Source organism: Miniopterus schreibersii (assembly GCF_964146895.1).
Source record: "Miniopterus schreibersii genome assembly, chromosome: 17".
Classification (NCBI taxonomy): domain Eukaryota; kingdom Metazoa; phylum Chordata; class Mammalia; order Chiroptera; family Miniopteridae; genus Miniopterus; species Miniopterus schreibersii.
Window position 1 is genome coordinate 15,516,074 of NC_138117.1, and position 12,881 is coordinate 15,528,954.

Below are 12,881 nucleotides of genomic sequence, written 5' to 3' on the forward strand. Positions count from 1 at the left end.
TATTTAAGAAGTTGAGAACACCCAATAGGATTTATAGCACTCCAAAAAGCTAATTGGCTCTTGATGGACCACCTCTCATTTAATATTTCTGTTCTTTAAAGGCAAGGTGAAGGACAGAGGATTAACTTAATTTTAGGGCAAATTTTAAATTTTTTAAAAAAAGATTACTAAAAAGTTCTTTTTTTGCTTACCTCTAAGAATGTTAGAGGGGGAAAAATTAATGGGAAAAAAACCAGCTGAACATTTCTACTACATCTGGTTTCTACTATCTCAACAATTTACACCAGAACTTACCTACAATACATGGCAGAATTTAGCAAAAACAAATATAAACATATTTTAGTTAGGTTTGCCTTTTGCTACTGAAAACATTTCTAAATGGCAATTCATCCTTAATATTCTAAATAATGCTGAACACAAAATTGTATGCATAAGTTAGGTTTTACTTTCATCCTCACGTTCTAATTTTATCTTCACAATAATCCTGCACTAAGTGTGTCAAGTACTGATACCCATTCAGTATCTGAGGAAAGACAAACAAAAAGCATAGGTCTAAGTGGGCTAACAGCTAATGACTAATGGAATTCTACATTTTAAACCAAGATACCCTGACCCTATTTACAGAATAGTATTCAGATTATACACATACAGATAGATCTTTCTTTATAATTGTTCAGTTCTTAACTCTAATACTTACTTGCAGCATAAATTCCATACTGATCCTATTTTCAATCAATCTCATCACAAGGTGAGCTTTACACTGGAACATAGTATAGTACTCCCAGGAGAGTGTATGGGGATGTTTTATTGAAAAGTGTAGATGGGATGCTGGACTAAACAAATAAACAGATTTACTTAACATGACAAATTTAAATACTAAGTAAACAGTATATTTCATGGCCACATCAAGACAATAAATCAAGAACTTCATAGGAATACCTTAGCAATTTCCTTAGTATGAAAGCAACAAAGACTAGGAAACATACACACACAAAAAAAATCAAGATGAACTACATGTCTAAAACAAAAACAAGTATTACAAGAAAATAAAGGAAAAAATTTATTTCCATAATTTAGGGGTGGGGAAAATCTTCCAAAAGAAAAATCTAGACATTAAGACCAGACTGACTATATAAAAATTTAAGAGATCAGCAGTAAATTAAAAGATACAGTCTAGTACAATAACTGAATTACATTTTATAAATGTGATATACACATAAATAAAGGCACAAAAAAAGGTCCATATACTGAAAGACAATATACAAATTTATAATCGTGGCTGATTCCAAGGAGAGGTTTTGGCAGGAGTGAGGGGTGGCAAAAAGGGGCTAAAAAGGATGTTTTATGTTTTACTCCATATGCTTCTAAACTGTCCTGTTTTCTATTTCTTAAAAGAGCATGTATTCATGTGCTGCTTTTATATATAAATTTTAAAAATTAAACATACAAGAACTAAATAAATGGGCAGAACCAAGCTATTTTCACACGATGGGAATGCTCTAAGTATATGCTGGGAAACTGCCATGTAACAGGCAGCCCGGAGAAGAAAGTGAAAGAATTAATGAGTGAGTACGTACTATGTATGAAGATTTGTCTCAAATAATCTCACAACCAACCTGGTTAAGATGGATCATGAATCATCACTGTCAGTTTACACATTAAAACACATACACACTCTCTCTCTGAAACATTATGCAATTTTCTTAAATGACCAAAATTAATAATGATAAAGAATCCAATTGTCTAACTCCAAATTCCTATGTTTTTCCACTGGCTTAATCTTATCTCAGTGACCACAACAAAAAAGGGCTCCTGGTTATACAATTTCAAGTATCTTAACCTTTGTTGTGCTTTTATCTTTTTAAATATGTCTTTTTATTGATTTCAGAGAGAGAGAGAAACATCAATGATGAGAGTCACTGATCGGCTGCCTCCTACACGCCCCCCACTGGAGATTGAGCCCGAAATCCAGGCATGTGTCCTGACCGGGAATCGAACCTCGATCTCCCAGATCTTAGGTTGACGCTCAACCACTGAGCCACGCCCGGCGGGGCTGCTGTGCTTTTAGACACTTGGTCAGTCTGGTTAATTTTATGGACCCCATATGAGAAACTAGTTTAAAATGCACAAAATGAAATTTACAGAATTACAAAGAAAACCAATTATAATGAAATGCAGTTATGAAAATATTTAAAAAATTCTGATACACCAATATATGTGCGAGTTTTTCAGTGCATTAAATAAGACCTAGCAGTGGGCCACTGCAGGAATTCTGAGGAAGTTACAAGTACAAAGAATGTTTCAAATATCTACTAGCAATTATGTCACAGCAAAGTATCCGTTACATCGACTGCAGACAAAGTCACAACACTGTCTGCATTCATAATTAAAGAAAATGTAAAATTTCTCTTTATAGTTAGTGAAAATATTAAAAAATTCCCATTCAATTCAATCCACATTCTCTTTGGGAATCTGTGGACCCTAGAACAAGTAAGGATCCCTGCCAGCACCCTTATTTTGCTGTATGTGGCTTCTCCTTTACAGTACTTGCTAAAAGACAGTAAGGGAGAAAGAGAAAGAAGGGAAGGAAGGTGAGAGGACATAAAAACAAAAGAGTAAATAAGAATCTAGATAGGCAAAGATTTAAATAAATAGGTACAGGTAGGATGTCTTGATACTGAAATTATTCACTCAGACTTAAAATAATTATCAGTTTCCATTAAATTTTTAAACTTTTATGAGAACAGTATGCTATAGTAGCATTAGAAAATTAAAATGGAAAAAAGAAAAGCATATTTTTTTAAGTTCTTTAAAAGTTTAAATCCACTTATAGCTATCACATGCAATAAAAACAGTAATGAAAGGAGTAATGAGAAGATTACCAGGGTTTGGGCCTCAATATTATTACCTACTATTATTACTACCTCTTTGGTCTGTGTGGGCCTCAACACACATACAAATGATCCTACAAGAGTGATCCCATAGAACAAGGTTTATAATATCATTTCTGAACAATAAACATACTTATCCTTCTCTTTTCCTCCACCAAATATGGGATGTAGTAAAACTCCACCAGTTTTCAGTTCATATGCCACTATTCTATCCAGCTCCTAAAAAAGATATAAAAAAGGAGTCAGTGAAAACTTTTTTACATATAAGTTTAAAACTGACCTGTGACTTCTCATTTCCTGGAATTAGAATGTAAATTTCTAAAACAAACTAAATGTATTTGGAGAGTAATTTATGTTCTTACAAACAAAGCAGACTACACAGATGGCTGAGTGACAGAGCCTACAAGCCTTGCCTACTTTGTGACTTCAGGGCTGACAATGGCTCTTCCCAACCTCTCTAACTGGTTTTCCAAGTTTATTTCTTCCTTCTCTGTATTTTGCTTTGATGGAGAATTTAGACAATAAAGAAGAAATGGGAATAAAATTATGTCAGGAATCAACATTTTAAAACCCTTCTCCAATATAATACACATCAAAGTTAAAAAAAAAGCTTAAGTGAAAAAAGGATGCCCAGCCAGGAGTGGCTCAACAGCTGAGCATCGGCCTAGGATCCAGATCACAGTTTGATTCCCAGTCAGGGACGTGAGGAGGCAGCCGATCAATGACTCTCTCATCATTGATGTTTCTCTCTCTCTCTCTCCCCCTCTCCCTTCCTCTCTAAAATCAATAAAAATATATTAAAAAAAAAAAAAGGAAACACAACTGTGCTAGAAAAATCATGACTAGTTTAAATAGTATACACACAGAATAGAGAAGTGGTAAAAATCATAGTGAAGTGGTTGAAAGCCAGGTCTAAATCCTGGCTCTACTACTTACTAGCTGTGCAACTTTGACCAAATAACTTAACCTCTCTGTGCCTCACTTTCCTCATCTGTAAAATGGGGATAATAACAGAGTACTTAGGAAGATTAAGATGGTTAACATTTATAAAATGTTTATAACAGTGCCCAGAACATGGTAAGTGCTGTACATCACTTCCCTGCATTAATAGTTTTTGAAATAAAGAATGGACTCTTCAGTTCTAGTTGCAGGAATTCTTTTATAGTTCTAAATGTTTGAAATCTTTTACCTCTTGGCTTATTCAAGTTTAGGTTTGGATGATGAAGATAAAATTAGAAAAGGGCAAAAATGCAGGGGTCTATTTAATAAGGATTTTAAAGGCTAAACGCTTTCCACCTTAGAAGAAAGAAGCTAAGCATGATTGAAATGCATAGGTACATGAATGGGCTAGGCAAAATACAGTTGATTTTTGTCTTTTGGGCCAAATCTTTATAGGAAAAAGACTAAGAATAACAGGAGCATAAATGCACTGAAGGGCTATCCAGCATACAATAAGCACTTACTATGTACAAGGCACCATGCATATTACATGTATGATGTCTCATAATCCTCGACCATGGGGTAGATACTAATCCTACTCTCCTTACCCAGATGAGGCATGGAAAGATTAACCAAAGTAATAAAGCTTGTAAAGGTATGAGGCAGACTGAAAAGCAATCTGACTCCAAAACCTGGACAGTAAGTCTAAACAAATTTAGGAAGCAGAGAGATACATTAAAATAACGACTATGAGAAGCTGGAATATATCTAATGACTAACTTGATGTTTAAGGAGCTTAAGTATTCTTCCTTAGCAAAAAATGTCTTCAGAGGCCAACATTGACAATGGAAATGGGATAAAATAGACCATTAGTCTTTCTCAGTATAGTGATTCTCAGTTTTTTGGAAAAAAATTAAAGACTTTCAAATAACAGTAAGTATTTTACAATTGTTAAAAATAAAGGAAATGCAATTTTGAAACCAGGAGAACACTAACATATCTTATTGACTTCTAAGTGGATAATGGACCTAGTTATTTTTACCTCTTTAATCCAATGGCGGTATTCATTAACACCAAAAGTTTTTTTCATCCAAAGTCCATAAATATAGCCTGAAATTCCCTTCAGTACCCATTCATCAGACCTAAGCAGAAAGTAAAAATGTGAACTTTTAATCATAAAAATTCTTAAGATAAGATGGAAGATAACAGGTATAGTGTGTACTTCTGTTCCTTAAAGAAAATAAAAGCTATTAACAAATTATTTGGTTTTCCCACTTCTTCTAGCTGAGTTCTGCTTGTTCATTCCTAGTGCCTTCTGTACATCACCTTTAACTGTAGGACCGCTGCACAGTCTTAGTTCAAGTACAATGTGCCTGTGTTTGTGTTCAGCTCCAGCAGTGCTGCTTCCCTCTCACCCAGCTCTGTCCACACAGTCAGCTTCTAAAAAATCCCTGCCTGTAATCAGAACTGTACTGCTGAATTCTTTTTATTTTTTTAATCCTCACCTGAGGATATTTTTTCATTGCTATTCAGAGAATGGAAGGGGGGGAAGAGGGGGGAGAGGGAGAGGGAGGGAAGGGGGGGGAGAGAGAGAAACATCGATGTGAGAGAGATACATCAATTGGTTGCCTCCCGCACGCGCCCTGACCAGGGATTGAGCCTGCAACCAAGGTACATGCCATTGGCCAGAAGAGAACCCAGGACCCTTCCGTCCGCAGGCCAATGCTCTATTCACTGAGCCAAACCAGCTAGGGCTGTACTGCTGAATTCTTAAAGTCTACATTCTATTATTACCAATCCCATGCATAATCATCAATGGGATTCTAAGACCTGAAGTTTAATTACTTAATTTTTTAGTTTCTCAAGACCAAAGGCAATTGACATCATTCATTTAGACCTTTATCCAGTCATTCATTTGTTCTTTTAAACATTTTGCCTACCATGTTTCAGGCACTATTCTTTAGTGAAAGTATGTAATTTAAAACAAATCAAGAGGCTTTATCCTCTCTTCTCCAACAAGGGGGGGGAAAACAATATTCACATACTATTTATAGCATAGAATGGTCACTGTTATAAATTATAATCTTAAGGGGGTTTCAAATTCACTCTCAAGTTAATCAAAAAGAAAATAAAAAGTTTTATGTTTTACATAGTTCAAGTAAATTAGCACAAAGCTAGGCACTAGTAGGAAAAGTCCTATGTCATTATTGCTATTGCAGAGGACCATTATTTTGCCTTAAATATTATCTTGAGCGTTACCAACTGCACTGAGCACTAACATTAGAATTCAAACTATAGTTTTCTGTACAATCAAGTCCTTTTATCTACAGTAATCACTCAGTTTTTTAAGAAATTTTTGCTATCAAAAGCCTTACCTTAATCTTATTGCAAATGACAGAGCTTACTATACTGAATTCATGGCCAAAAATTTAGGATGAAGTTTATATTCATTATTTTCCTTTAAATATATAGAGAATACTGTCTTTTAAATTAACTGCTGCGGTTAGCACAAAGGTCAGCTTACATTGCAGGAAAAGAAAATAAAAACAAAATTTCTCGATTCTTCTCCTCAGTAGTTGTAAATTTTGAAATTACTCACCAAGACATTCTGGATATGAAACATCCAAAAAACTGCTGGGCCAAGGACTGGGCTAAACACCTTCTAGTCAAAGGTGTCTCATCTATAATCATGGCACTGTGTAACAGATTTGTGCTGGAATTTAAGAGACAGCTATTTATAACCAGGAAATAATTACCAAGTCAAAATACAATTATTATATGTTTAAAACAACAGAATTTAAGTTAGGCATAAAAGAGAAAAACCAGAATATTCTCCCAAAGAGCTTTTGCATCTTTCCAAAATATAGCTGAAATCCATAATCTTGACATGTTTTTCTTAAAGCAAGGATTGCAATGTTTCCCACTGATTTCCATAAAAAGTATATATACCTTTTGGGTGGTGGGATAAGGGGAAGTATCATTAGTCAGGTATGTTAATCAAAAACTAATCCTCCTATGAAGGGCTCTTGTAATCTTTTCCAAATAACAACTATTAAATTTTTGTGCTCTATCATTTACTTTCATATACACTGACCCATAGGATCCTTCTAGCAACACTCTGGAGAACGCGAGGGAAGTATTATCCCCTTTTAATAGATGAGAAAATTTAGATCCAGATAGGGTAAAATGATTGACCTTGACTCATAAAACTTCGAAATATGAAACTTTTCAAGGAATGAAATAGAAAAGGGAGAGAGGTAAAGAGGGTAAAAAAAGAAAGAAAATGAAAATAACGTTCCCTTTTTCTTACAAAAAAAATTCTGACAATATAAGTAAATTTTTAAATAGTGCTAAGAAAATCTCTCACTAGCTATTCACAAAGTAAGTTGTATGATTTTTTTTAAACTACATAAGCAGAAAAAGATTTTAAAAAAATATGTAAAACATTAATGTCAGTTAATTCTGGATGAAATAGTATGAATGTTTTGGGTTATTCTAAAAGTTTCTTCTTTATGCTTTTTTACATTTTTAAATTTGAAAAACACTAGGTTTTCTACAAAGCCAACCATATCTAAATTAAAGAAAAAAGTTCAAAACACATCCTAAAAATGATCCTAAAATAACCTTTCTTCACATTATTACCCTAATTAAGCATTTCAAATTTGAAGAAATACCAACCTAAAAATGCTCATAGAAGCATAAGCAGCCACTTCAACATAAGCCTCATCAATGAATACAGTCTTAAAGCAAGAGTATGGGTATCGGCATGTAAGAATTTCTTCATAAAATTCAAAAACTTCATGGAGATATGAAGTGGTATGTTTAAGCAATGGAAGAAGCTGGGGTAAACAAAAATGAGTAACCTGAAAATAAAAGCAAGGAAGATCACTAAATAAGTTAACCTTATATTTTAATTTCCTAAATATCTCAATTACAGATAAATGTTCATATAGATATATATTTTTCTTTTTCATAAATTCATGGAACTGAAAGAAAATGCTGTTGTGAAATTAGAGATTACTTTGACAATATTTAAAAATTCTTCTGCATATGCATACAAAAAAGATTTAAATTTCTAAGACTTATATATTATAGACCTACCACTGATTCATAAATATCTAACCTAGTGAATATTGGACATGTCATAGTACTATGTTAACAATTAACAGTCAATGTTAGTCATACTACCTCTACTGCACGTAGAGAAAAATTACTGTAGTGTCTTCCTCTACTATCTCATGTACATACTGAAAGCTGCGGGAAGCTTATTGCTTGCTAGGAGAAAAGAAATGCCTGCAATAGAAACAGTAATTCTGATTTTCTTATTAGGCTACACTGCACCTTGGACACGACACACCAATGATCACAGTCCCAATTTACAACTCTGTGCCAAATGAAAGGCATCGACAGTGACAGAGGTCACCCTTGCTAGAATGACCTGGCAAGGTTTCAGGCAGGAGACTGAATTTGAGCTAATATTCTCAAATGGACAAAAGTTTGATAGGGAAGGAGAGGAAAAGAGGACATCCCAAATAGTGTCAGAAATAGGAAGAAATAAGGTATGATCAAGAAACTCTAAGTAAACTATCTATATTGAATATAACAAACACAAATAGGAAAGTATTAGAAAAAAGCTGGAAAGGAATATTAGGGTCAAATTTTAGAAGATCCTGAAAGCCATGCTAAAGAGCTCTGACTTCTGCAGGACTGTGGAAGAAAGGAAAGTTTAAAAATATAATAAAAATTATTGTTCTGACAGCATTACAAAAGAACAGATTAAAGACTACCAAAATAGTGAGGGATGAAGATCTGTGTATTATTAATGGGCAGGGCCCAAACTGCATCATGATTAATACTCCTCTTGGTACACAAACAAAATGAAAAACTACTCATCAAAGAAAGAATTCACTTTCAGACAAACCTACAGGATAGCAAATCTACTGATATTGGGGCAAAAATTAAAACTATTTGAGAGAGAAAGACTAAAACATGCGCTCTAAGGATTCGAGAAAAATGCCTGATCTTCCTTTCTCTCATCCAATGGCTCAGCATGCGAAAAAAACTTTTCCAAAATACAAAGTAGGTACTAATCAAATGTTGATTTTAAAGTTGATTAATTTACCAAAGATAATAAAATTCACTGCCAATCTTATCACTAAATACACTTTCAAGAGACACTGTCAAGATAGTTTTTAAAAGCAAAACTATTCACAAAATACCTTGAATATTTTCAATGAGTGATTTCACAAATCTTGTGAATTTCAAGAAAGCAAACATAAAAGCAGACAAAGGAAGTAACAGCCTAAACCTGGTTGACCTCATTTTTGCCCACATAACTCAAAGAAATACTGTTGAGATATACGTGGTCACAGTATAAGCTTTATATTAAAAATAAAAGTAATTAAAATTGAAAACATAAAGAACAGTAAGTAAGAGATTCATTCAAGTGTTACTTTAAACATGTACAGTAGCCAAGAGGGTCAATAACCAGTGAATTACTTTTTAACTGCAAGCAATCTCATGCTTGGGGAGACCTAAAAGCACTAGTTGGCCTATCAACTGATAAGTGATTTGCTGTAAGATGTGGGATGGGAGAAACTGGGAGAAGACTTCATGAGTTTGCTGACCAGACTTCTAACCCTGCCATCCTTTACTCTCTTCCTCTGCGTTGTGAAGTGAGAACAAATCTTGCTCCTTAATCCTGAACTGCACTTTTTTAGATCCAGAGGTGACACTGTGACATTCATAAACATATGCCTCACAAAGAGATGACATTAATAATGAACAGAATTAGTTATAGAAATTAACCTATATACTCTAATCAAAATATACTTGAAGCTCTTCTGAATGCAAAGACCTCTGTCGGAAAAAATCTGAAATTTTAATATAATATTTTGAAAGGAATTCATTCAGGAATTCACATCATTAACTACATATCAGAAAAGGAAGGCTTCTCTCTCAAATGATAATCTTGACAGTTAAAAGAAGAATTAAGAAAAACTTAGTATTTCATTAATAGCCTTCTTTTCTCAGGAGTGAAAGGGTGAAAGGAGAGAAAGGAGCAAGAAGCCATACCTCATGCATATACGGATCTACAAGTATTTCAAAGGGTCCAATGGCCAAGGAGATATTTGACGCAGCTGTTGGAATGGTAAGCATGTAATGGAAGGTCTTTTTCCTCATATCATGGGTATACACCGTCTCCACCAAATCTCCATTGGAAACAGCCACCATCGCAGCATCTACTGTAAATTCTAATTTCCATGTACATAATTCAGAGTATGAGTCAACACATGGGAACCAAAATCTAGAAAAAAGATCAACAGTATAAAAAATATGTTGAAAGTGTAACCTACATTGCTTCCCCCACGTATAAATTTTTTTAACATTCATAAAATAGCTACAAAAAGAAACTTTAGCTATTTGACTACTGAAGTTTTTTTACTGTGCAACTTGAAAGAATTTGATTAAAGACAGAATCTTGTTTCCAAATATTATCTGGCAATATTAAGTAAATATATCTTGTGGTACTGTCAGTTCAAACCCTAAAAAGGGGTAAGCAATTCTCAGTTCGCAATTTTTAAATTAAAAATGTTTCACTTGTATATTCACATTAGTCAGTTTTGATGTAGCATTCATTTCCAGAAACTAAAAAGGCTTGTAATAAAGTTTTAAAATACACAATTAATAATCAGAATCTATTTTGTAAGCTAGAAAACTGCTTTTCTGGAGAATGCATTGTATACATTCAAACAGTGCTGGTAATGCCATACATAAATTTCTAGCTGACTTTCTATCAATTCAGATCAGGTTTTATTAGGTGCCAGGGTCTGTACATGGCACTGCAACACAAAGAAGTATAAGATATCACCCCTGACTTGGAGGAGTTAATAATCTGAGGAGAAAATATATACCATAAAGTAATATTTCAATAACATGTAGTGAACTACAGAACTATGAGAATGAACTACAATTACACACAATGAAGCGAAATCTCACTACCACAGTGTTCAACAAAAGAGCATAATGCATATGCTTCCATGTATATAAAGTTTAAAAACAGATATAATTAATCTATGGTATTTTAGAAATCAGAAAAGTGATTACCCTTTGGCAGGAGAGTATCAGGTAGGGAGGTAGTGAAGGAAGTGGGTGGGAAGGGGACTCTGAGATACTGGTAATGTTCTTTTTCCTGGTGTGAGTGTGGATTACATGGATGTGTTCACTGGTGCAAATTTACTGAACTTTCTACATACAACTTATGTAATTTTTTTATGTTTTACTTCAATATATAGTTAAAAAATAAAAGAAATGAGATGATTTCAGAACAGTAGACTTGCAAATGAGAGAGAAAAGACATAAGGTTGAGGAAGAATGACTAATGGAACAAGAAAGAGGTGGAAGAAGTTGGGTGGATAAAACTGGTATTTCCCATTTTATACTAAATATGTGCATTGTATTTACACAGAAAAAGTACAATTGAAAATAAAATTAACTGAAATATATAAGAATTAATAATCTACCTTGTGGAATTCTGATACCCACAAGAGAAAACATGAGCACCTCTCTCTGCCATACTTCCCTCTACACTGGGTACCACAAAATGAAGACCTCCTTTTGGCTGATCCAAAGAAAAATTGATGTGTATCTTTAGGACCTTTAATTCTGCAACAAATAAATACACACATACATTGATACATAAATATATAATTAGTGGTCTACGTAATAAGAGCATACTTACACTGAACACAAAATGGGAATCCAAAGCTCAGTTTTACATGAAAAACCACACTACTTAACCTAGTTCAGGTTTTCACCATCCCTCCACCTAGGTTAACAGGTGTCCTTGGCTCCACTCAATTCTAGTCACTGCTGTGTTCTCCGAAAATGTAGCTCTGGCTATGCCATGTCCTCATTCCCAACAATGGTACACTGCCTAAAGAGAAAAATGCAAAACTCCCACATTGGACACTTAAGTCTTTCTCTTCTAGATTTAATTCAAAACTTACTTTTCAGGTTAAATAAATGGTGATGGAAGAAAATGTGACTATGGGTGGAGGGCATACAATGCAATAAACAAATCATATGTTATAGAATTGTACACTTGAAACCTATATAATTTTAATAACCAATGTCAGGTTAATAAATTTATTTTTTTTAAAAAGGACACAGAAGCCAAAAATTAAAAAATTAAAATAAAAGGATTGACAAAAAAAATTTTTGTTCTCTTATTACATTCCCCCAAAGAGAGTTAACCCTGGTTGACTTCAGGCAGTAGGTAAATAAGTGAAAGGTGGGGCAGATGGAAAACTTATCCAAGATTTACATTATGCATTATTTATTATGTTTTTTAATTTCTGTCTTGTTTGATTTCTATAGAATAAATGTGTTGCTTTCATAATAAGGTTAAATGTTGTTTTAATTCCCCCCAAAACATTATAACCATATCACTATCTCCAATCTCTGAACATAATGAAGACGTTCCATGCCTGTCCCCTAAATTGGGCAAACCTCTCCCCCTAAAATAATCCCCCCCCCCACAAAAACTACCAAAAATAAGCAAAATCAAAACAAAATGTCTTTTACTTCCTTATCACGATTAATTTTTATAAGGCGAAGTAAAAGTAGGCAAAAGATTATACATAATAATTATAATGGCTATAAATATATTCAAGAAAATAAAAATTTAGACATAGTAAGACTATGCTCAAAAGCATGCAAAGTAGATGTTTTGGCGTTGCGTCTACTACTAATTAATGACCTTCAGGAGGTCACTTACTCTCTTTGGACTTCAGATGACTCTTTTGTAAAAGAAAGGAATTAAACCAGATGATTTTTAGGACCCTTCCTGCTATAAAATGCTATCATTCTAAAATGATTTGATATTGTATGGATTCTGAAATCTCAATAAACTGTTCCATTCATCTTCTAATTTTTTTTTTAATAACTTTCACTTTAAAAACAGTGAAGTGAGTTGATTTTTTGTCACACTCCTTGATTGCTATTTTCCTGTTAGCCTGTGGTCCTTAAGGGGGAAAAAAAGATTCCAAC

General features: G+C 33.7%; 1 protein-coding gene across 2 annotated transcripts in view; it reads right to left on the reverse strand.

Moving 5' to 3' along the window:
* The window catches only part of TAF2 (TATA-box binding protein associated factor 2), a 57,677-nt gene that overhangs the window by 35,341 nt on the left and 9,455 nt on the right, over positions 1-12,881 (reverse strand). For both annotated transcript variants that reach the window (XM_081117254.1, XM_081117255.1), the window contains exons 5-11: positions 11,354-11,495; positions 9,906-10,137; positions 7,509-7,693; positions 6,430-6,543; positions 4,873-4,972; positions 3,025-3,110; positions 698-833 (exon numbers count right to left, since the gene is read on the reverse strand). In XM_081117254.1, coding sequence (XP_080973380.1) covers positions 698-833; positions 3,025-3,110; positions 4,873-4,972; positions 6,430-6,543; positions 7,509-7,693; positions 9,906-10,137; positions 11,354-11,495 — 995 coding nt within the window. The remainder of the gene's footprint in view (positions 1-697; positions 834-3,024; positions 3,111-4,872; positions 4,973-6,429; positions 6,544-7,508; positions 7,694-9,905; positions 10,138-11,353; positions 11,496-12,881) is intronic.